The sequence below is a fragment of the Corvus kubaryi genome, unplaced genomic scaffold (assembly GCF_017639235.1).
Source record: "Corvus kubaryi isolate FWS band 111438036 unplaced genomic scaffold, C.kubaryi_AGA036_p1.0 67, whole genome shotgun sequence".
NCBI lineage: Eukaryota > Metazoa > Chordata > Aves > Passeriformes > Corvidae > Corvus > Corvus kubaryi.
Window position 1 is genome coordinate 5,845,271 of NW_024582055.1, and position 22,860 is coordinate 5,868,130.

The 22,860-nt window shown below is 41.3% G+C and overlaps 1 protein-coding gene across 3 annotated transcripts in view; it reads left to right on the forward strand.

Moving 5' to 3' along the window:
* The window catches only part of ANXA5 (annexin A5), a 19,761-nt gene extending 587 nt beyond the window's left edge, over positions 1–19,174 (forward strand). Inside the window, exons 3-14 of one of the 3 annotated variants that reach the window (XM_042048515.1) lie at positions 2,630–2,689; positions 6,314–6,398; positions 7,464–7,558; positions 7,934–8,047; positions 10,319–10,409; positions 11,355–11,434; positions 11,859–11,915; positions 14,349–14,442; positions 14,821–14,916; positions 15,362–15,420; positions 17,452–17,574; positions 18,641–19,174. In XM_042048515.1, the coding sequence (XP_041904449.1) occupies positions 2,630–2,689; positions 6,314–6,398; positions 7,464–7,558; positions 7,934–8,047; positions 10,319–10,409; positions 11,355–11,434; positions 11,859–11,915; positions 14,349–14,442; positions 14,821–14,916; positions 15,362–15,420; positions 17,452–17,574; positions 18,641–18,703 (1,017 nt within the window). In that variant the 3' untranslated portion in view covers positions 18,704–19,174. Of the gene's footprint in view, positions 1–2,629; positions 2,690–6,313; positions 6,399–7,463; positions 7,559–7,933; positions 8,048–10,318; positions 10,410–11,354; positions 11,435–11,858; positions 11,916–14,348; positions 14,443–14,820; positions 14,917–15,061; positions 15,215–15,361; positions 15,421–17,451; positions 17,575–18,640 lie in introns of those variants that run through there. The other 2 variants (XM_042048516.1, XM_042048517.1) reach the window with 2 other exon arrangements.
* The last annotated feature ends 3,686 nt before the right edge of the window (positions 19,175–22,860 follow it).

Sequence of the window (22,860 nt, forward strand, 5' to 3'; positions counted from 1 at the left end):
TTTTTTTTTTTTTTTTTTTTTTTTTTTTTTTTTTTTTTTTTTTCAGTTTCTACTAATTTGGCCAAGTTTTCGGTACCCTGTGTTTATATTGTGCATGGGTGGAGACTCCTTCCACTGAAAGGAAGGAGAAAAAAAAACCAGCACCGTGGCAGTGCGTACTGGAGGCTCGGGGCCCGTTCCCAGTTTTCCCATAGCGAACATGGATTTTTCTGGGAGCCGTGGAGCTGTCGTGCAGTTCTTCGTTCGGTGATTTTTCCTTTGCAGCCCTTTGGTTGCTGCGGTTTGAACCTGGATGAAGGCAAGGAAAATGGGGAGGACTCCAGCATTTGTTTCTGTAGTTGCATCAAATGCTTACCCTCTGAAAAGTAAAATAGGAGTTTAATGGCTTATTTATAGGGTTTGTACCGCTGTAGGAAGTGAAAGCAATCAAGGTCTATTAGGGCTTTCACAAAGGTCAGAGTGTAATTGCACTTAATGAGTGGAGTGATTAGTAGTGTTTTAATACCCTTGTGAATATTTACTCATATTATGTGTGGATATAGTTTTAAAATAAAGAAAGGGCACTTCTTCTAAAGAAAAAAGGGTTTTAATAGTATTTCTCTAAACTCTTGAAGTTGTGTTTTGTTTTGGGTTTTTCCTTTGAGGGACAAAGGAAAATCCCTTCTTTAAACATCAGGCCTGGGTCGTAGGATGCATGTTAGGAGAACAGGAACCCTTACCCATGCCAGGGCAGGGCACCTAGCCAGAGGGATATTCTTGGGCACTAAGACTTTCATTACAGAATACGTACCATTGCTTACAGGTTTAAGGGTAACTTCATTTTAGTAAAAGCATGGAAATTTACAATATTCTTGTCTCTTCTACAGAGACAAACTTTAATTAACTTCTTAACAGGAATATTTCATTCTTCACTAGTGCAAATCAGTTACTCTTGGCTTCAGGTAGTAAATTTTCTACTGCCTAAGGTGACACTTGGGGATGGTTTTTTAACGGTGGTGAATGGTGGTAGATTGAAGTAATGGAAACAATGAGGGTTTTTATTAGGTAGGCCTTGTTCTCCAATTTCCACATTCAGAGGGCTGCTTTCCACGTAAGTAGTAGTATTCTTTGCCTGTGCAGTTAGGCAGCCATGAAAGATTGGGAGTGTTAAAGCTTTGTAGCCTGTAACTCATTTTATAAAAATTAAACAAAGCAAAGCTGAAGAAGAAACTCTACTTCTCATGACAAGCATCTGTTCTAAATGTTGCATTACGAAGTGGCGGTAAGGGTGAAAATGCCCATGAAATTGACAGAAGCTTCTTGTGTGCAACTAAAGCTTCAGAGTTCACCAAGGCACAGCACAGTGCACTGGAGTCCAATTTAGCCTAGGTACATCACTGAAGAATAAAACCTATGAAGAAGGCAAGTTAGAGTTGGAGTCTTGGTCACTGAAGTACCTGTCCTTGCCCAGTTCTGTGAAGATATTTTTTTTTCCTTTGCCCAAAGGCTTGAGGAATTTTGTGTGTTCCCTGTCCAGAAAAGAAAGGTTCATTGATTTTGTAGGAAAACTACAGCATGCTGCGGTGTGCTGCACAGGCTGGTCTCTCCCTGCCTGTGTTTATCTGCTTTCTTTGAGGGAGCACTGCTGCCCTAACAAGCTGCCCTTTCTCTCCCAGCTGTGTGTGTAGTGGTCTTTGTTACTGCAGAGATGCACAGGGCACCATCTCTTTCTGCTCAGTGAACAGGCTGGGAACTGCTGCCCTGTGTTTGCTGGTTCAGAAATCTGCAGAGAAAGCAGCAAGTGCTGTGGACTGATCTGTTTTGGTCTGCTACTCTCAATTTTTTTCCCTGAATAAAACTTCGGAGTATTTTGTGTGTCCAGTTGTAACCTGCCAGGAAAGGATTGTTGCTGCTGGTGAAGGTGTGGCCACTCTGTGCTATATCTGGAGTTCCTGTTCTGCCAATGTGCACGTGTGGCTCGGAGCACAGCAGTAGTATTGCCAGCTCCATAGTGCTCCAGAGGGTTGTCTCACATTCCAGAGTACAAACACCTTCAGAATTGGGCTAAGCAGCCCCCTCTGGCTCTGTTGAGGTTACTTGTGAGGATGGGTGTTGGTTCCTATGTGGCTGCTGCTTGCTCTTCTCTCCCACCCCCTCTCTTCCTTTTTTTTTCTTTTCCATCCCTCCTCCCTATCTTTGATATCTCCATGGTGTACTGACTCAGAGTTCACCACAGATGTTGTGTAATTATGGTTTTTCTCAAGAGTTTAAATTTAGTGGGGCAGATGTGAATATAGTCTGCTGACCTGAGCTTACTCCTCCCGTTTAGGCAGACAATCTGAAGCGCTGTCAAACTTAGGTGTTTTGCAGACATGTCTTTGTAGTTCTGCATTTGCATCAGCTCTTTGCCGGTATCCATCTACTCAATGTCATTAGCATTGTACTGCCCTTGAAATTTTGGTGAGAGTGGCAGGAAATAATTGCATATTTCGTGTGTCATGTTGGTTTTAGAGCACAGTTTGAACTGGCATCTTTGTGTGGCCTTCAATGGCCGTGAAGGCTTTCAGGTCAGCAGTGAACACTGTCTTGTGTTTATCTGCAAGATGGTTCTTATGTAAGACGTCTTACAGCAGTCTATCATTTATTCTAGCACATGACGTTCTGGGCTCTCTTCTGTCTGCTGGAAATAGCATACCTTCTCTCTTTACTGGTAAATATTCTCCATTTCCAATCTTACCACGCTACAGTTTTCCTGTGTCATCTTGTCAACAAGTGGTTGCTTAAAGAAAAAGTCTCATAGCACCTGCTCTGTACTAAATACTGGGTTTTCCAGCAGCAAATTTTTGAGACACTGCTTCTGTTGCTGCAGAGAACAGGGGTGGCTCTTCATCTGTGAAACTGACTGACAAGAAGTTGCTGTACGTGGTACAGAGCCATGGTAGCCGGGAAGGAGTCTCAATCAGTTCAAGTATGGTCTGTTTTTTGCTGATTGGAATGCTTTGTATTTAACAGTGGCTAAACACAGGGCCTTGTGGGTGGAAAATGTTTTGTGTGCTTGGTGAGGAAAATGAAAAGGAACCTTGTTAAGTGGCTATTGTTACTGTTGCCAGGATATGTGGCTGTATTAATTTGTGAAGCTAAATTGTCTCTTGGGAGATGATCACTTTGAGGTGCTGGTTAGAAACATTTTACCTGATGAGGTTTTATCTTCTTCTGGAAACCTTTGCTAGCATAGAATTGGTCAAAAATACCAGCAACTGTGAATTTCCTCATTAGAAGGGGAATAAATTCTAAAACAGTATTATCTCTTACATTGAAGTCTTTTTTTTGTCTTTTTTTTTTTTTTTTTTTACCCCTCTGCCTTTCCTTTTCATGCTATTTTTGTGTTTCTAGAAGCTTCATTGGTCTCATTGGGATGTGTCTGGAGAAAATGAAAGCCGCTGTTTATTTCTAGTGTGTAATCACAAATTTCATTTGCACTACACATGACCTCTTAACAACAATCGCTGTATTGGAGAACGTAGAAAAAAAAATGTGTGTAGGTTTGGGGTGTTACAATCTTGTGATACACTTTGTGTTGAGGTTTTGTGTGTTGTACTTCTCTTTATATTTTACTGCTCAGGATAAGGTGTGGCAATTGGGTAAAGGATCACTCCAGATTACAAAAGGATTTATATCAAAGACTATTTGTCTTTTTCATTGATGTGTTTTGGGTGCTACTGGATGGGAAGCTTAGTATTCAAAGAAAAAAGGACTTAGGAGGCTGTAGTGTTATAGTGTATCTGCTTACTTAAGCGGCAAGAAATGTTTCTAGTGATACTAAAGATAAGATATCTTTTTATAGAGGTAAGTAGATAATGAAGCTTGTCTGGTTCATAGCTCCTGTTTCAGGTTTGCTGTGACAGCAGGTTTGGTTCAAGCTGTGATAGTGGTTCAGAAGAGGCGCTGCCCTCTCTTTGTGGCCAAAATGTGCCGTGTTTGGGAAGGAGGAGACAGCTCTTTCCTCCATGGACTGAGTATCTTACTCCTGCAGAACTTTCTGCCCTTGACCATTGATTTCACAAATGAGAAATCTGAACTGGAATAACTAAAAGGGCACTTGTGGATAGTGGAGTGTTTTAGATGGATTTGTGGTTGTTAAACATGATGTGTCTGAGTATTCCCTGCTGTACCCCAATTGTCAAGCCACACGGCAGTGCTCTAAAAAGCAGTCAGGTTGAGTAGGGTTCTGATGTGGAAGTTAGGGGATGGCTTGACCCTTTCCCAGTACTGGGCCAACTATTGGGAGTGCCACATCTGGCTACACGTGGCTCCTAAAGGCAGGTGCTGCTTGGGTTCTGATGGAGGGTGGCTGTGGCAGGTGGGGAGCCAAAATCCACTGAATGTGCCACACGGGAATGCAAACAGTGCTCAGACATCAAGAAAAGTCTTTTTGACTTCAGCTGCACCAGAAGATCTTTCAGGAACTGTTCAGCAAGCTTAGTGCATGTTCAGGCTTTCTATGCGGTGCTTTGGAAAAGAGTGATGAAGGATTCCTGTCAGTTAACAAAAATGAGAAGGGTGATGCAGAGAGAGATTTCATCTGGCATTTAGTGTTCACACATACTTTGTAACAGCCACACAAGAATGTTGGGCTGTTGTCACAAGACTTAGGAATTGTGAAGGAGAATTCCACTTGCTTATAACAAGCAAAGCAAAAGAAAGCTTTAAGATCAATATTGGCTTCCTCTTAGAGTTGTTGACATTGGTCATTTCCAAAGGAGAATTGTGGTACTTCTGTAACGTTAATTATGTTGAGATGATATGGAAATAAATAACTGCACTCTGGTTGGAGTGGTAGTAAGGGAGGAGGAGGGAAAGGTTTTTCAGTCTTTATCCATCTTACCAAATTAAGTTCAGTTTGTAGAAGTGAGTCCCAAATCCTTGAGATTTTTTTCGTGGTAGCTTTTGGAATTAGCTAGGAAGATGACAATAAATACATTTGAAGTACTACCTAAACAACTTGCTTATAATGGGAAAAGCGGAGTGTTCCAGTGGGATTGTCACACCTCTGAGTTATGCTGGCTATTGGAAATCATCCCCCAAAAAGAAATTTGTTGTTGCCATTAAACATCGTGATACTTTGTGTTCTGATCTGTCAGAATATTTGAGAAATGAGCCTGACTCCTGGCTGCTGCTGCTGCTGCAGTGGGAGGCGTGGGGAGTCTCTGCTGGCAGGAGCACACGGGTGCCCCAGAGCAGTTTCTGGTTACTGCTCTTCTCTCCCTGCCCTTCTGGCTGACCTGTCTCTGAGTGCATTGACTGGAGACCAAAGCTGAAATTCCAAACTCCAGGGAAGGCCAGATGGCTGTGCTGCCTCTGGAGTAGACTGGTGCCAGTCTCAGTAGGTGTCTTGGCACTTGCTGTCATTCTCTTTCTTGAGAGTGGAAAAATGCCCTGCCTGTACTGATTGCTACATTTTTACAGCAGTGCTTACAGGAAATTTCCCCTCTTCAGCTGTTGGAAACACCTTCCTGTTCCCCAAACCCAGCTGTTTCTTCTTTTGGCAACTTCTGTAGTTTATGAATTAACTGCTGTGCTGAACACATAAAAGTTCTTGAACTATCCTGTTTAAACAAAGGCAAAACTTTTCCATCATGATGATGAATGTAGTTTTGTGTTTGATCCAAAGAGAATTTCCCTCAAGAGCCATGTTCCATGGAAACCTAGTGGAATTATTTTTGTGGTTGGACAAGCTGATCTTTTATCCTTATGTTTGAAGTGTGGTTTGTTTTTTTTTTTTTTTTAGCTGTAAGCTAATGTGGCTGAATCACTTTTGTATAAGGAGTTGCTTGTGTGAAAAAAGCAGCACGATGAAAAATTGAAAGCCATTGCAGAGTTCAGTTCACCATTTGCAAGGTGGTGGAAAAAATCAGTGTGATACTTCTTGAAAGTTCCAGTAGGGTTTTCTTGAGGGGAAGTAGTTTTTACTTCCAAGTGTGTCTTTGTGCCATTTGTCTGGCATACATGATTTGTGCAATTTTTCAAATTACTTTAGCAAATGATAAATTCTTAAGTCATTTCCCTGCATTCAGGTTCCAGTGTTGAAGATAACAGTAGTTTGCAGAACTGTTACATAAATATACCCAAATTCAGCTGGTGCACTGCTAAAGAAAAACAATAGTGGTACCTCTGGAGTGAGCTGTGTTTAAACACCCACAGACTGCTCTTTAGCCAGACAATTGCAAGAAAAATGTTCTCAGCTTTTGGATTGTGAATTCAAATTTAGCCTGAGCTCCTCTATGGAGAACTGAAAAGTGCAATATTCTATTTAATGGCTTTTTCCCTCCTCCAGTACACGAGAAGCACCGTGACAGCCTTCGCTCCTTTTGATGCCAGAGCTGATGCAGAAGCCCTTCGTAAGGCCATGAAGGGACTGGGTAAGGATAATTTTTATTTTATAGGAAAGAAAGGGCTCCCCCTCCTTTGCAAACATCCTTTCTGATCTATTTTTTTTGTTTTAGTAAATGAGAGTAGGGCGTGTGTCTACAAGGCATGGAATGACAGACAGCCCCAGGACCGCACTGGTCTGGGCGTGTCCTGGTTGTGACTGCGCAGCTCTCAAGGATGTTTATTTTTGGGTTAGCATAAGAGGAAAAAAAAAGGGGGTTTTCACATTCCCCATTAAGAAATGGATGCTCCACACTCTGTTCTGGGGGCACAGAAGTTTTACAGCACAGCAGCTCAACTGTGGATTTACAGGGACAGCTGTGGAGAATTACAGCAGCATGATAGGAACTCTGCGTGGAAAATCCACTACAGCCCCCTTGGCCTGGAAGTGTGTGAGCACAGTGCAGTTACTGGGACAAGGAATACGAGCACACAGCGTGAATGCAGACTAAGAAGTGTTCTGTAAACTCACACTGTAGCTTTCTGCCCCAGAACTTCCCTGGGAGAACAAACCCTGATTTGCTGCTTTCTCTGAAGCCACCTGTGGAAGGGAGCAGAAGGAAGGGAAGGAGGGATGTGTGATACACCTCAGCCTGTGGGCAAATTCAGTAGGGCTGGGAAGATGCTGTGCTGGGAGGACTTACCTTGCAAGCTATTGTCTATCAAGTGGATAATAGTTCCATGCTGCTGCCCTCTGGGGTGTCTGGGATTGCTGGACTGAGTTTTGCTGGGAGTTGGTAGTTTGTTGGTGAGCCCAAAGGCAAGGCCTTTCTGTGGAATACAGACTGTGACTTAATGTTATAGCTGGTGCTTGGAGCAGAGTCTGGGTCAGAGCACTGATGGAGAACAAACAACATGTTAAGTCCTCCAGTAATGTTTTTGCACCAAACTTGGTGGCTCAGCTTGGGGTATGGTAACATTTGTTATTTTAAATGCTTCTGCTGTTTGCCAGTAGGCTGTTGTTGTCAAAGCATCTTTCACTGCCTTTTGCGTTTGGGCCACTGCAGTTTGTTTGTCAGAGTGTGTTTGTAACTCCTTGTTCTTTCTAACTTCAGGGACTGATGAAGAAACTGTGCTGAATATCCTCACCACCAGAAACAATGCTCAGCGTCAAGAAATTGCTTCTGCCTTTAAAACCTTATTTGGCAGGGTAAGAAGAAGAAAAAAAAATACTTCTGGAAATGAGCTCGTTCTGGCTTACAATGATTGCTCAAAACTACGAGGCACATTCACTATGTTCCCTGTAAAACATTCCTTGCAAGAAGATCTACTTTTGCTTTTGTCTTCCACTCTCCTCTACCTTATCCTAAAAAAAAAAATCACAATGAGTTTCAGGTTTTCCAAATGCCTGTTTATCCTTTTCTTCTGCCTTATTTGTTTCAGCTGAGGTACCAATTAAAACAAAAAGAGAGGCATCCCTTGGTTTTTTTGCTGTGTCTCTGGGGTCTTTCAGCTTGCAGACTCATGTGCATCCCTGTAAAATGGTTAGTCCTTGTTGATTACAGCACTGTTTGTTCTGCACTAGGATCTTGTGGATGACCTGAAATCAGAACTTACTGGCAAATTTGAAACCTTGATGGTGTCTCTGATGAGACCAGCGTATATTTTTGATGCTCATGCACTGAAGCATGCCATCAAGGTAAGAGGAGGGGAGAATTAATGTGTTCCATTAAATGATTGCTGCTCTTTGGTTAATTTTTTTTTTCCCCCTAGGAATGAACTTTGGTTGCCAAGGGGAATGCTAATAGAAGTAGGCTTTAAAATAAAAATTAGCAAAGTTGTGCTAACATCTGCCAATTCCATGGTTTTGCCTGATTTCTTTTTCATCCTATTAATTCAGAGGCAGTTTAGAAACCTACACAGCATAAGAATTGTTCCTTGTGGGTTAAATACAAGTAGATGTGCATTTGCTTTCACATTCTTTTTGCTGTTCCAAGTGCAGTGCTGAACTCCAGTGGGCTCTGGATTTTTGTGCTGTGAGCAGCCTAGGTGTTATAGCTACACAGATGTATGAAAATTAGTTCAGGAGATTTAATGGAAGTCTGGTGCTCTTTGTTTCTTCTTGACTCCTGTTTAAGCTACAGAGTGTTGTGCCCCTGATGGATTGCAGTGCAAGTCCAAAATTGACAAGCTCATGTAAACTGGTGTCCACCAAAATTGAGCTGGTATTGTTTGTAGCATGGAATGTGTTCTAAAATCTGCCTTCAGCAATGCAGAGGGAATAATTGATGGCCCTGTCAGTGTTACCCTTCTAACATTTCTCTTTAGTGAATGCATTTAGTGCCTTTCTGAGCAGGCCAGGTAAACAAACAATTTACAATGTGGATGTGTAGAAATGTCTCTTCCATGTGCTCTTTTTTTTTCCCCCCCTCTGTCACACCTGTCTGATATCATCAGCCCATGGAATTTCAGGAATTGGATGTCCCTGGATTATTTACAGTATTGATTGAAGTAGAGGACATTGAACTTGACTAGTGTGAGGTAGTGCTTTATGGAATGACACTTCTGTGTAAACTCCCAAGATCCTGGATGAGCAGCTGGTTAATATGTAGGCTTTAGTCAACTGTGCCAGCAAGTGCTCATGCACCTGTGACCCAGCAAATAGTCCCTCAGACAACGGAAACTTCGTTCCTGGAGGTTTTCTGTAACGTCTTTATGTGCATTGGGGGAAGGGGAGATGGTACCTAACAAAGAAACTGATAAAGGCCTTGTCGATGAATAAAAAAAATTGTATTCCCAAGCTCCTCTTATTGATTTAGGAGTCAAGGACTGCCAGGGAAATGACAGAACAGATGGGTGTAGGAGGGAGAGATAGTGAAACAAGGGTGGTTTTGTTTGAGTCACTTAAAAAAGGTATTAAACCCAAGACCATAGAATTTCAGAAAATGTGTCTGCACAGTATGTCAATACTGGCTGCACTTCAGCTAAGGGGATAACAGTAAAGCAGATGTGATAGCAGGGACTTCAGTGCAAGATAACTCAGCTAAGAGCACTAACTCTGTGCTGAAGGCTGTCCTATCAATTTTCACTGCTGCTACTTGGATCAGAGTGAGTTTAACTGTGCCTGCCTCCCTTGTTGAGTAGGGATGTTCATTAAACCATCTGTATTTCGGAAATGATTGCCTGTAACCTGGCAGACTTGTATTCTGGATAGCTCTGTGTGCAGTTGCATATCTTTGTATGAGTTTAGTATTCAATGTTTTCCTTACAGGAAAAGTTGTAAATAAAAGTAAAAAATGCTCAGTATTGCATTTCAGTGTTGCATTTGTGAAACATCTCCTTTGTATGTGTAAAGAGCAATGGATTATTCCTGCAAACAAAGTAGGCTCAGACTTGTGGAAGCAAGATATTGGCTTGGCTTTTTAAGTTTTATCCTTGTGAAAGAGTGGCTATTGTGCCTGCTGTTATTAAGAACAGCAGAATTCCTGAAACTGTCTGGGTTAGCAATTCTGTGAAGTGTGTTTGCAGTGGAAGATGGGGTTTGTTTAACAGCACAGTTCACAGCAGGGTGCAGATCTGTGCTGGGTGGCTCTATGTTTATCTGTGTCCTGGCTGGTGACAGACACTATGAATTAGAGCTAAGATGGAAACTTCCTCTCTTCATTCACTTCTCTTGATGTCATTGGCTGTAATAGCAAAGAACTGAGGCACACCTGGCTGTGCTTGGGCATGGAAGGGCCCATCTGAAGCCTGCACCACTGGGCTTTTATAAATTGTTGAGTTGGTTTTGAAAACAATCAAGACAGAACTGGAAGAAATTCTCATCAAAACCCCCACAGTATACCAGAAAGAAGAAAATATTTTTTATTTGGTCCAAATGTATAAGTTTATGCTTGGTTTTGATTATCAAAGAGAATTCTTGTTTTCCTTTTGTTATTCCATCAACTGATTCATACTTGCACCCCTGCAGGGAGCAGGAACCAATGAGAAAGTGTTGACTGAAATTCTTGCCTCCAGAACACCTGCGGAAGTGCAGAATATTAAACAGGTTTATCTGCAAGGTAATTTTTTATATAAAATAAGGGTCTCTGTTCAGTTCCCTTAATATGATTTTAGCTCATCTTTCAGGTAAGGTCTGTCTCTGAACTGATGGATGTGTCCAATAAGAGGGAGTTTTTTCTGCTGTGTTGCAAGATTTCATATTGAAAGGAACTAGTATTTGCATTGGAAACTTAAATAGTTTTTATTTCAGGGTTATGACTGCAGGTTACGGTGTTCTGTGCTTTAGAGTAAGAATTCTTTCAAATGCATTTCTTTCTTCCACCCATTATTTTCATTCCTTTGACTGAAAGGCAATTTTTAGTAACTGGAAACAAGAAAACTAGTATCACATAAAAAACCCAGACCTGATTTTTTTTTTTGCCTTTTGCTCTATGTTCTGTTTAAGTGCACTTGTGTTAAAGCAGGTGCAGCTTTTGGCTGTCTACAGGAGTTGGTGCTTTTACCCTGTGATTGTGGGGTTGTTTTTTAGAGCAGTGTTTTATTCAACAAATGTCTTTGACTTCTATGCAGATTCTTGCCACACAAGAAAGTCTCATGTCTTAACAAATTTTGAGCCCAAAACCAGAGTCTCCAAGGGCAAAATGTATAAGTAGTAGACATGTCTGGGCTCATGGTTTCTGTACAGTTGAGACTGCCATATTTTAGCATGACTTCATGTCTGTATCCTCCTTAGGTCCTTAAGGAGCTAAATCTATGCATGTCACCTTGTACCTCAAAATATTTTGAGTAATCTGCTCCTGACATGGTGTGAGGTGCTGTATTTTCATCTCTCGTACAGTAGTGTTAGGTTATAAGTGAGAGCAGAATATGTCCTGAGTGTTACAGATGTTTCTGGTAGATGATTTTACAAATTGTGAGTCAAGTGAAGTGTTTGCTTTTCCTTGCTTTCCCATCAAATAGCGAGGGAGCCTGTAAGGTGGTGAGTGGGCATTCCTCTTTTGCAGAGTATGAAGCCAGCCTGGAGGATAAGATCACAGGAGAGACATCAGGCCACTTCCAGAGGCTGCTGGTGGTGCTCCTGCAGGTCAGTGTCCTGTTGTGTGATGATCCTCACTTCTAGGTGCACTTAACACTTTCTGCTTACTAAGCTGGCTTCTGGATGGGGCCCGGTGCTGGGCAGGATTGGCTCTGGAGCTGAGTCACTTCTGCTGATGTGCAGGGTGAGCCTTGGGCTCTCTTCTGAGTCATTTCCATACCACTGAAGCAAAAAACTTCTGTGATGCCTGTGGGTGCAGCAGGTGCTGCTGCATGGGGTTTTGATGGCAAAATGGGAAGAGAACACTTATTTCATACAGACACGTGCAAGCAAAAGGGAAAAACAAGGTGGTTTTGGAGAAGATGCATTAGGGGGTGACTTCTCACAGTAACTTACAGGCTCAGTATAACACAAGTATTTTTGGACTTACCTTCCAATTCTTCAGTTTAACAACTTCTGAATTTCTTTTTAGGCAAACAGAGATCCTGATGTTGGAGTTGATGAGGCTCTTGTTGAGCAGGATGCTCAGGTGGGTGAACGACTTGGGGTTTGGGCCATTTCTACAAGTTATGTCACAAAGATGGTATACAGCTAGAATTGAAATGTCAAGAGTGATAGTTCAGGTTCTCTGTGGTTTTTAATATGTTTTCATGTACTTTTGTATGTTCTGGACAAAAGAATTGCCAAAACTTGAAACACTGAGATCAAGGCTTTTGGCACTTGGACATTTCTGTGTAAAGTGTGTCTTGTTTTGTTTATTATTTACTGAGGGGCCTGAATGAAACAGTGAGAGAGTGTTATTGCTGAGGCTTGGTGGTACTGAGGGACCCACTGCTGGAAAATGCAGATGTTAACAGGTCATTCCTTAATATCTGACTTCTCTCTGAATTTAATCCCTTGTCCATGACTGTTCCCTAGACTTGTGCTCTGGGTGGAAGGGAATGCCAGCAGTTAATTGGTGTCCTTGCCAGTCTCTTGCTGGGTGCCATTTGCTTTGTTGTAACGATGGTCAGAATTTCAGCAGTTTGATTACCACTCATTTAATACATGTTTCTTCTTAGTTATTTCAGATAACTCTGCATAAGATGTTTCTCTCATAAATTGTCTGTTGAGATTAAAGAAATACAGGGATTGTTCAAGGTGACATGGAGTAAACATGGAATATCAGATCAAGGAAACATTCTCCTGATAGCACAGCAAGATGGAGAGACAGACTGGCAGAATATATTTTACTGGCACAGGCCTATCCTTTGTCACTTAAATTTAGAAAGTATTGTTGTTCTACTGTTGAAGTTAATTTCCTGGGACAATTCCAGCTGGAAAATTAGAGGGGCAAACATTTGAATCATGAACTAGACTGTTCCATGAAATTTTCAGTCTTGCTTTTAGCTGGGCCTGTGTAATTGAGGAAACCCATGAAGTACAGACCCTGGTAGGTAGATTGATTCCTTTTGGCCCCTTTAATTGTGTTTAAATGAGCAGCTAAATTGAGGAGGCACCAAACCCAGCTGTTGAAAAGGTCCTGGTTTTCTAAATAGTCTCTGTGGTTTGCTGCATATATTTAGCTTGAGCTGGGACCTTGAGTCAATGGACTTTCCATTCAACAGATTCAGTCATTTTCTAATTGCTCTTGCCTGGTACAGATGGTCAGAACTGAGGTACATGACTGGGCAAATGTAGGAGGATTTTTGGCTTCCTAACGTTTTTCTCGAGTCATATGATATTCTGGAAAGGACTTGATACATTAGAAGGCAAACTTTTTGCTCAGTGGTGATTTTAAAATTTTTTGTGTATATGATTACTAAATATTAATTCAAAGCAATTGTGAGATTTTTCTGAGAATGCCTGAAGGCATTCTTTTGGAAACTTTTTGGAAAAGATTTTGTGAATATCATTTTTTTAAAGTTGTGCAGTTGAGGTATATTTTATGTATTGCCCAGTGGCAGGGCAGGTAAAAACTTAAAGCTGGCATAAAGTGCTATTTACAACTTCTAGTATCTCTAAATAAATTCTTTGCTGGTATTTCTAAATGTTGTACTGGGACTTCTCATTTGCTACTGGATGGAGAGTGCTGCTATTCATTTGGAGGGCTTAGCATATATTATTTGTACTAAATATCCTTGCAGTGAGTTCCTTGATAGCTTTTTCCTCTGCACCTTCTTTTACTCTCTACCATTAATATTAAAAAGAGCATATATACTACAATATGTACAGCCTTTCTCCTTAGAGTGTTTAGCACGCTAATTTGGAAAAAGGCAAAGTTTTCCGACCGGCAGGAAAAAGAACTTGTTTTGTTTTCCAAATTTCTTTTTCCTTCTCATTTTCTCCCTTCTCTTGCTCATTCCAACTTTTTGAAGTACTTTGCTTTCCTGGTGCTGAAAATGCACCCAGGTCTTTGTCTGTGTCAAGGACAGACTTGCCTGAAAAAGCTGTGAATGTGCTAAAACAGTGATTAAAATCTGGTTTCAAACAACTAAGAATTTATCAGCCCACAAATCCTGCTTCTGAGAGCTTCTAGATCCATCTTCCCCTCCTCCCTGGAAAACTTCCTCCTGGGCCAAGCTGACGTGGTTGTGCTGTTGTAGAGCTGTCATGTAACAAAGTTTTGCTACTCTGATTTGGAAAAGGGAAGGGAAAAAAGGGCAGAAAAGGCAGTATTGTGAATAGATTTTATTTGCTGTATTATCACAGCTTCAGAAAACTCCAGGCTTATGAAAAGGACTACGCACAGTCAGTTTCAGGGCCTAAAGATGCATTACTCATGGAAATGCCGTCACACTCAATTTCAGATTTTTTTCGTTTATTTCTAAGATGAGTTCAGTACTTGGCAATTTTATTTTGGGTTTTTCCCTCCAGCTATAGCTTGTTAGTAAATTTAATGCTCCTTAGAGTGAGACAAGCAGAGCTTTTCAACAGGATGCAAAACAAATGCTGATGTTTTCATCTCTTGAATTCATAACAGGTTTTGTTCAGAGCTGGGGAGCTGAAATGGGGAACAGATGAAGAAAAGTTCATCACCATCTTGGGAACCCGCAGTGTTTCCCACTTGAGAAGGGGTAGGTAGTGTGGTGAATGAGGGCCTAAAAGCTTCTGCCTGAAATCCAGCCTGGAAAACCTCAGCCCATTTTGAGATGCATACTTTGAGCTGCTAATAGAGAGACAATCCCTTTTCCCCCTGCTCTTTGCCCATCCATAAGTCTCTTTTACCAAGCTGTTTAGGCCACTGGGAATAATGCATGGGGCTGTTGCTTCCAGGTGCAGGGAGGGGTTGAACAGTGGGCATCTGATGGGAAATTGGTGCTCAGAATAGGACAGTGAGTGGCCAGTAGCACCCGAACTGTGGATAATGACACACAGGTGGCATTGTCCTGAACTGAGGGGGGGACTGGCAGGAATGTGGGCTGTTCACTGACCAAGTACACTTTGTTTTGCAGTGTTTGACAAGTACATGACCATTTCTGGCTTCCAGATTGAAGAGACCATTGACCGGGAAACCTCTGGTGATTTGGAGAAGCTGCTTCTGGCAGTGGGTAATTAAGGCTTAACATCTAGAACTGGCTGCCTTTGCTTACTCTCAGGCCTCCTTAAATTGCAGTTGTCACAGACACTGGCATGAAAACAGGGTTCCTTTAGGAAGGTAATCACCTGGGATCTATTTTTATATCTAGAGAAGAGGTGGTGAACTGCTTTTGTTGGGTCACGTGCACCTCTGCCAGAGGTGAGACTGAACTCTGCCTTCACCTGTATTCCTGGCCGTTCATCCAGGACTGTTTTAGAGTTCGACTAATAAAGTCTTTCTGCTATTCAAAGTAAATGGTTTGTTCTAAATCCCAGAACTCACAGAGTTGTAGCAGAGGAACAGACCAGGTGACAGCCCTGGAGAGAATGACCCCGTGACACACACCTTGTCTTGGCAATCAAAGATTGCCCTGTATTTAATAGCGGTCAATAATTCAATCATTTGCCTTTTTTCAGTGAAATGCATCCGTAGTGTGCCTGCCTATTTTGCTGAGACCCTGTATTATTCCATGAAGGTATGTAATTGTTTTCCTTGTGTCAGTTTCCATCTCCTCCAGCTACAATTCCTCTCCATTAGCTTGTTCTTAGTTTCTTCTGCCACTGTAAATGCTCACAGGTTACTGTATCACTAAGTATCTGCAAAAGGTTCAGGGAATGCAGGTCTGGGAGAGGATGCAAACAATTCATAAGGTTTCCTTGGAGTTCTCTGTAGGTTTGTCAGAACACAGGTCTTTTAGTCTCATCAGCTATTTTTTGACTTGATGTTGCTACACTGGAACATGTCTGGCAAGATCCACTGGGCACTTTCAGCCGCATAGACTCCAGTGTCTTTAGGTGCTGGATGTACTGAGGAAGGAAAGGACTGTAAATTGTGCAAATTTTAGTGCTGTTTGATTTGGGTGTGAGTATTCACAGACCAAGGGCATTAGGTAGCTTTGAAACCCATTTTGGTTACTATCCATCCTGTTTTGAGAAGCGAAAGAAACTCAGCAGAGAAAAGGAAAGGCTTTAACAGCTGCAAAAAATTGTGCAAGGGAATTGCATTATGCAGTGCATCCATGTTTCTGTTGGCTTCACCTTCTCTTGGATGGGAACAGATAAGCAGGCAAAACTGTAGTTTTTAACTCCCAGTGGGTAATATTAATTAAACCAGAGGTAGGTAGTCTGTTGTTTTCAAGCAAGTTATCAGCTTCCCTGAAGAGTTCCTCCTTTCCCTTGCTGGAAAGCCCTGAAGTATGTTTGTTGCCAGCATTCTAAAGCTTCCAAGGTGACAGCTTGAGAATTAGAGATGAAACACAAAATGATAGCTTAATTTTTAAAAGTTCTTTACTGCTTTTATAGATAACAATGTAGAATAAGGCTAAGGTGAAAAAACAAAATATTGTACCAGTAGGTTGAGCTGCCTGAGTAGGATTACTTTTTTCTTATTTATTAATTCCTATGTTTTTAAGAATGCAATTCTCCTGTAGGCTTTAGATTCTTATACACTTCTATTATGAGGAGCCTGACCAATGTCTGCTGGTGAGATCCCCAAATTTTTTTTTTAGAATATAAATAAAAGATCATTAAACACTTCAGATAAGAAAGCTTTTTGTCAATTATTATTTTGACAGAGGAGTTTGTACTTCTAATTTATCAGTTTGGCATGACAAGGTTCTGCACTGAGCAGAGTTTGCTTTCATGATTAGGTGGAGCAGAGCTTGGCTTTTATCCCTCAGACTCATGGCATAACTTTTGAGCAGCTTTAGGGCATTTTTAGGTGTAATCCAAGAATATTGCACCCAGAAGGATTGAGTGACCCTGGACGTTAGGCTGAAGATGATCGTGGGGGCTCTGCCAAGTCCTTCCCTGAGGTGCATCCGCAGGTCAGCACGTGAAAGTTTGTATGGCTTCAGCTTGTGTGGAGTCTGCCTTGTCTGGGCACAGGGGTCAGGGCCTTGGTCTGCTCAGGAACATGAAATGTTTCAAGCACTAAAGATGACAGAGTGGGGCATGTTTGTGTGGTTGGAAAAGGTTTGTGAAGTTTGCCCTCATAATAAACAGCTGGAGAGTTCATGGAATGAGTTGCTCTGCCTGTGTCTTGCTGTATGATGTTCCTTTGTACTGGTCACTGCTAGGATTGAGGTACCCAGTTCCAGAACTGACTACAGTTCTGCAGCCTCAGAGTACACTTCAAGGGGGATTTACATGTGATTCTGATTGTGGTGATGAGCAGCTATACTGCTGGGTAAGCTTGGAACTGGATTGTTTTAAATTTATATGGGCATTCACAGTTGAAGCCTGAGATGAAATGGGAAATAAGAGGTCTGAGCATATGGCACCTGATAGTAGGCATGGTCAGCCCTCTGTTCTCCGCGTTTCAGTGTGAATGTCTTGTGATACTGTCCTGAATATTCTGGTTTGGAGCTGAACTGTAATGCAGGAGTGGTTTGAGCTGCCACTTGTTGCTTTCATGTTCTACCATGGTTGTTTGTATTTCATGTTTTGTTGTAGCATCTGTCCAGAATAAGCTCATATTTTAATGTGATTTGATCTTTCCTCTTTAGGGGGCTGGTACTGATGATGACACCCTGATCAGAGTCATGGTTTCAAGAAGTGAAATTGATCTGTTGGATATTAGACGAGAATTCAGAAAGAATTTTGCTAAATCGTTGTATCAAATGATTCAGGTAAAATACTGTTCTGTTCTCAGGGAACACAGGGGTGACAGATGTCACTGTTTTCACTGCTTATTTTTTTGGGAGAGAGTGGATGTGACACTGTGCTCTGAGATGGATAGTGGCTTGTCTTTAGTTTTGACATTGCATTGTTTAAGTGGGGGACACTTCCTAAGCAAAGCTCAAGGTTTCCTTCCAGTGTTCACCAGGGGAGATGATGTGGTTTTCTGAAATTACAATTACTCATACACCATTTTAAGCTACTGCATCATTTCCTTGTTCTTGTCTGGGTTCCTTATTGTCCGGTGCTTCAGAGAGGGTGCAGGCTCCAGAGTAAAAAAACTGGGGTTGGGAGTCTGAATTATCATGAGGTTGAAATTTAGATCTTGGGTTATGGTGAGGAACCCTTTGCAGCATTTCCAAGTGGAAAGAATTTCACTGTGGAACCAGTCTGAGTCATAATTTCTTTTGAGTGGATGGGAAGGAGCCAGCAAGGAATCCAGAGACAGCTGTTGCTGCAAAGTTAAGCCAAAAGGCTTTTTTTTTTTTCTTGGATTTTTTTTTTCTTGTTTTATTTTGAAATGCTACTTTTTATGATTTTCTATTGTCATTCCTGACGTTATGCTCCCTTAACTAGGCTGGGTGGAGTTGCTTTTTGGCACTGCCTGTCAGGCCCGTACAACTGATCTATGGATTTTGTATCAAAGCTTCCCGCTGATTACAGGGAGCAGGGCCGGCACCTTTCTAGGCAGTGGCAGGTGCACTTTGCGCATTTATAGGGTGTTGCTTTTGGTGTTGCTTTGGGCTTCTCCTTTGGACTTTCCCCTTGCAGACAAATGCATCAAATGTGCAACGGGCAGCTCTGTTTTCTAGTAAAGCTTTTGGAGGTTTTTTGTCTCTGGCAGTCTGTCTGTGTAAATATAACTCTCATAGAAGAGGCAGAGAATTTCCTTGCATCATTCCTGAGTGGCGAGTCATCCGAGTGGATTTCCTGTGGGTGGGATGAACGAGTAATGTGCTGGGGCCCTCCCTGGCAGCTGCTCTGGTGACTCACTTTGCTGCTCTGCTGTGTTAACAGAAAGACACGTCTGGGGACTACAGGAAAGCGCTGCTGCTCCTCTGTGGTGGAGACGATGACTGATGGGGAAGGGACACACAGCGTTTGTTGTACTCCAGCTTTGCAGCCCTTCATTAGCATGTCTGCCTGAGGTCTTATGCTTTAATGCTTTGTGGCTGCTTGAATTTATACTAGGATTGCACTTAGTAAAAATGAGCGCGTTGTTATCCCTCCTCTTCTGACATCCCAAATTCCAGGAATTTCAAGTGCCTTCTGTGGTCTGAGAGAGTCACCTTCGTGGAAGGTGGGTGCTGAGCACAGAACCCAGTTCTTTACAGGTGTTTTGCTGAAATAGGAAAATATAATCATGTATTTCACAATAAATTGAAGATTATCCTTTTTTGCTTTTATTCCTTACATTTCCACTGAATGTTAAGCTAGTTCTAACATGGCAAGCAAACAAATCCTTTGTATGTAATATTTTAATGAACTTGCTGAACATATTACAAGCAATCATTGGAAATCTAAAGGACCAATAAATTTTTTCCCCTCTCATCACAGTTGTACATGGTTTTTAATCTAATTCAATGGGTTTTAATCAATTTTCCCTTTGATATGATTCCACTGCCTCCGACTGTTGGTCTGTATTTCCTCCCATTATTGAAGTGTTTAAGTATCTATGGTGTTTTGCAGCTCTCCATCTTCATGTCTAGCCTAGGATATGGGTGTTGTGGTGATGCTGCTGTTCAGTATAGTTGGAAAACCAAAGTATTGGTGCTTGCTGGGCATTGCATTTTCATTTTGTGCTGCTTTGTCTTTTTCTTCCCCTCTAAAGCCTGGGGCAAGGAAGGAAGGAGAGTTGCTGTGCAGGGCCAAAGTAGAGCAGAGACATGCTGCACTCTAGGGCCAGTCAAGGGTGTCTGAGGTGGAAGCAGGTGAAGAAGAGATGGAAAGACAAGGATCTGTTCTTCAGGGATCTTGGGAGAAAAGAAGATGGTTGCAGCATCCCTCCCCTCAGGTTAGGAGGGAGCAGAGCACAGGGTGAGAGAAGCACCAGCCTGTTTCATGGGCTGCCTTAAATTCTCTGCTTTAATTCAGTATTTATGACTAGCTCTGAAAATTAAATTGATGTGTGTGAAGGAGAATAAAGAGGCTTCTCTTCCATGCCTTGTAAGGTCTGAACACCATGGTTCTGAACTTGGCTTATCAGTCAGTCACATACATCAGCTGCAGAAACTGCACATTTTAATAGTCCTCCTGGAACTGGTTCTTCACAGGTTATTAGGAGCTTTAAAACTTTCATTTTGAATAAATGTGACATTTTAATTTTTTCATTATAATTCTGAATTAGTACTGTCATGATCTCTAGCTGCTGAGTGTTTTGTTTTCAGTGTAAAATATGCAGAAGAAAAAACTATATTGTGTTCATATTTTGTTTTCTTCCTTTTCTTGAAATGGTTTGTCACTTTTGCTTTTTGTGGAGCTTTTATAAATGTGTTAGCAAGGACTGTTCATTTACAGCTACTCGTCCTGGAATGACATGGCCAGCTGCATACACTGCAAACTTGGCATGACCACTGGCCTGGAAATATCTTGGGATAACAGGAGGTTTCGGGGGCTTTTTCTGGTTTTGGTTTTTATCTTTATAAGCGATTTAATATTTGCCAAGGCAAAATCATGCACAAAAATCTTTAAGGCACTGCTTTCTACTGCTTTAGAGATTAGACACTAATTTTTCAGCTTCCTTCAGTTTTTTTAGAATTCTTAGGAAAGTACCATCTGATTTTCATGATCTGTTTTCAGTTCTTTGGTAGATTTTTGGTTGACATGTGAAGCTATTCCAGTAGAGTCTGACCCTTGTCACAAGCCTGATGTTTATGACTGAAATGGAATGATCTAAATTAGTGCCAGAATTTGTAAGTAATGACTCTGACCAGGAGTTGTTAGGGGTCAGTATAGTATCAGTCATCTACAGAAAGTTTTAAGATGCAAATGGGCAGAAGGGTTTGAATTTCCCTACTGAAGTAATTGAACAGAGAAAACAAAGTCTGAGAACCTTTCTTACTTTAAGAAGTTCATAGAATTGCAATATTTCTAGTATTTACTGTGTGACATCCCTTTAGAAATACAAAATTCGGAATCTTCAGTACAGTGCATTCCTAAGAGAGCTTTAAATTGCAGCTGCCAATGAATTTAATAACTTCATCTGTGGCAGTAGTTAATCGTTAGTGTGTTTGGTTTTTTCTCTCCTCCTTCTGATTTTGAGTCATGAAAGTTTGTGTTCTGTTCATTTTCAATTCAATTCAGAAGTGCTTAGAAATCCTATCAATCTCTTTGCAAAGTCAGTCTGCAAAGATCTGAGCATGAGCACTAAAATCAGCCCTCTTTACCTGTGAAGAATATGTTTTAAAGCAACCTTCAGTAAGTACAATATTGTTGGTTTTCACTGAAGAGCTACAGTCCCTCTTGCTTTGTTTCTCTTCCCCCCACAGGAAAGTGTTTTAGGGGTTCCTATTTTACTAATAGAAGTATGATAGTCTTCATCATAATGAATTTGTCTTTGCAGCATTGTACTGATGGGGGGAAAAAAAGATTACTGGCTTCTTTACATGATTTATCTCAATTTTGATATTGAAGCATATAAAGTTATGATTTTGCTTGATTTAGATTCATGGTAAGTGCTATTCATATTGTTTCTTTTTCCCATTTCAACTCCCTGACAGTTGGAATTGCTCTGGGCATCCAATTACTCAAATTCATGCTGGAAGCAGTAATTTATGAACACAGCAAGGTTATGCATGAAAAGCCTAAGCAATAACTCTTCTTTTTGGTTTAGTGTAGAATATATCTAGGAGTTGGAGAACTGGTGAGTCATTACAGTGAGGAGTGGTGGGTCACAGCTTTTGTGTTCTGTGGGTATTTCTGGTGTCTTCTGGAAATGCCACTTGATAGCTTGCCTGGAATAGGTACGTGGAGTGTGACTAAACAGCACTTTGTAGGTAACAGAATTCTGTAAATTCTGTAACTCACCTGTCCAGTATCTGTAGTTCATCTTGACATTGCATTTCTGACTTGAAAATGAAAAGGCTTCATCTCTTTGTCTCAGAAAAGCTTTTATCATGTGCTTATTATGCCCCTGTTCAACAAAGCATCTGCAGAAACATTGAAACCTCATGGAGTAGCTGCAGATAAACCACACAAGGCTTTTTCTAGCTGTGCCTTCAAGAAGTGTTGCTCTATTCACCAAAAAGAGTTAAGTGGAAAGCCTTGTTTCCTTTTCTAGTGCCTGTAGTTTAGCTCCAGTTCCTCTGGGTGTTGATGGAGTGAGTTGAATTCCTGTTTCCTGAATGGGACAGGAGTGTCATTTTCTCCAGGCCTGTGCCATTTGCCGTGTGGGCAGGGGATGGTGCTGTTGTTCCAAGTAATCTCCTGCAGGCCGTGGTTGTGCTCAAATTCTCCCATTCTCTCTTGAATCACTTCCTTAATTTTTTTTTTTTGTCCCTCTTCCAGATTGCTTTATCAGATTTCCTTGACCTAAAGCATGAGTCAGACAACGGAATTTTTTGTTATATTTTCAGAATCTTTTAATGTAATCTTGTGTCCTCTATGAAATGAGAGAACAGTGAACAAAATACTTCATTGGAAATAGAAGCTGGGTTTATACATGTGACATTTCTATTAATGTTAAGCATTTAGCTGCTGCAGTCTGAGCATAGACAACATCCACTCTTCCTAGTCACAGTTATGGGAAATGAGAAAATACGTTTTTGTTCAGCTCATGCATTTACAAATGGGGAGTTTAGTGGAACAGGTTTTGCTGTGCAGTATTATTTGATGTACAGAGATTTCTGACCTGCAGTCCCTGAATTACTGCCATGGCTTAGTAAGCCTGGGGTGTTATTTCATATTATTCAAGCACCAGCATAATTGGCCTTCACTCTCCAAAGAAACTGAAAGGCTGTGGAGGATCTGATATTTAATAAAGTAACTGTAATTAGCAGGAAAAACTCGTGGAGTGGAAAGGACAGGAAAAATGATGTTTTGAAATTTTTAATTTTACTTTCAAACAGTTGTGGCAACAGAGGTGGCATTTGTAGGATGCCATGACAAACTCTTAGAGCAGGAGAGGGGAAGGATGTTTTAAGATACAAACTAATCTGGTCTGCTACCACAAGAAAAAATGGCCAAAGTAATTTTCTATTGATACGTGTGGGAAATGGGCTCATAAATCCTCCTGGATC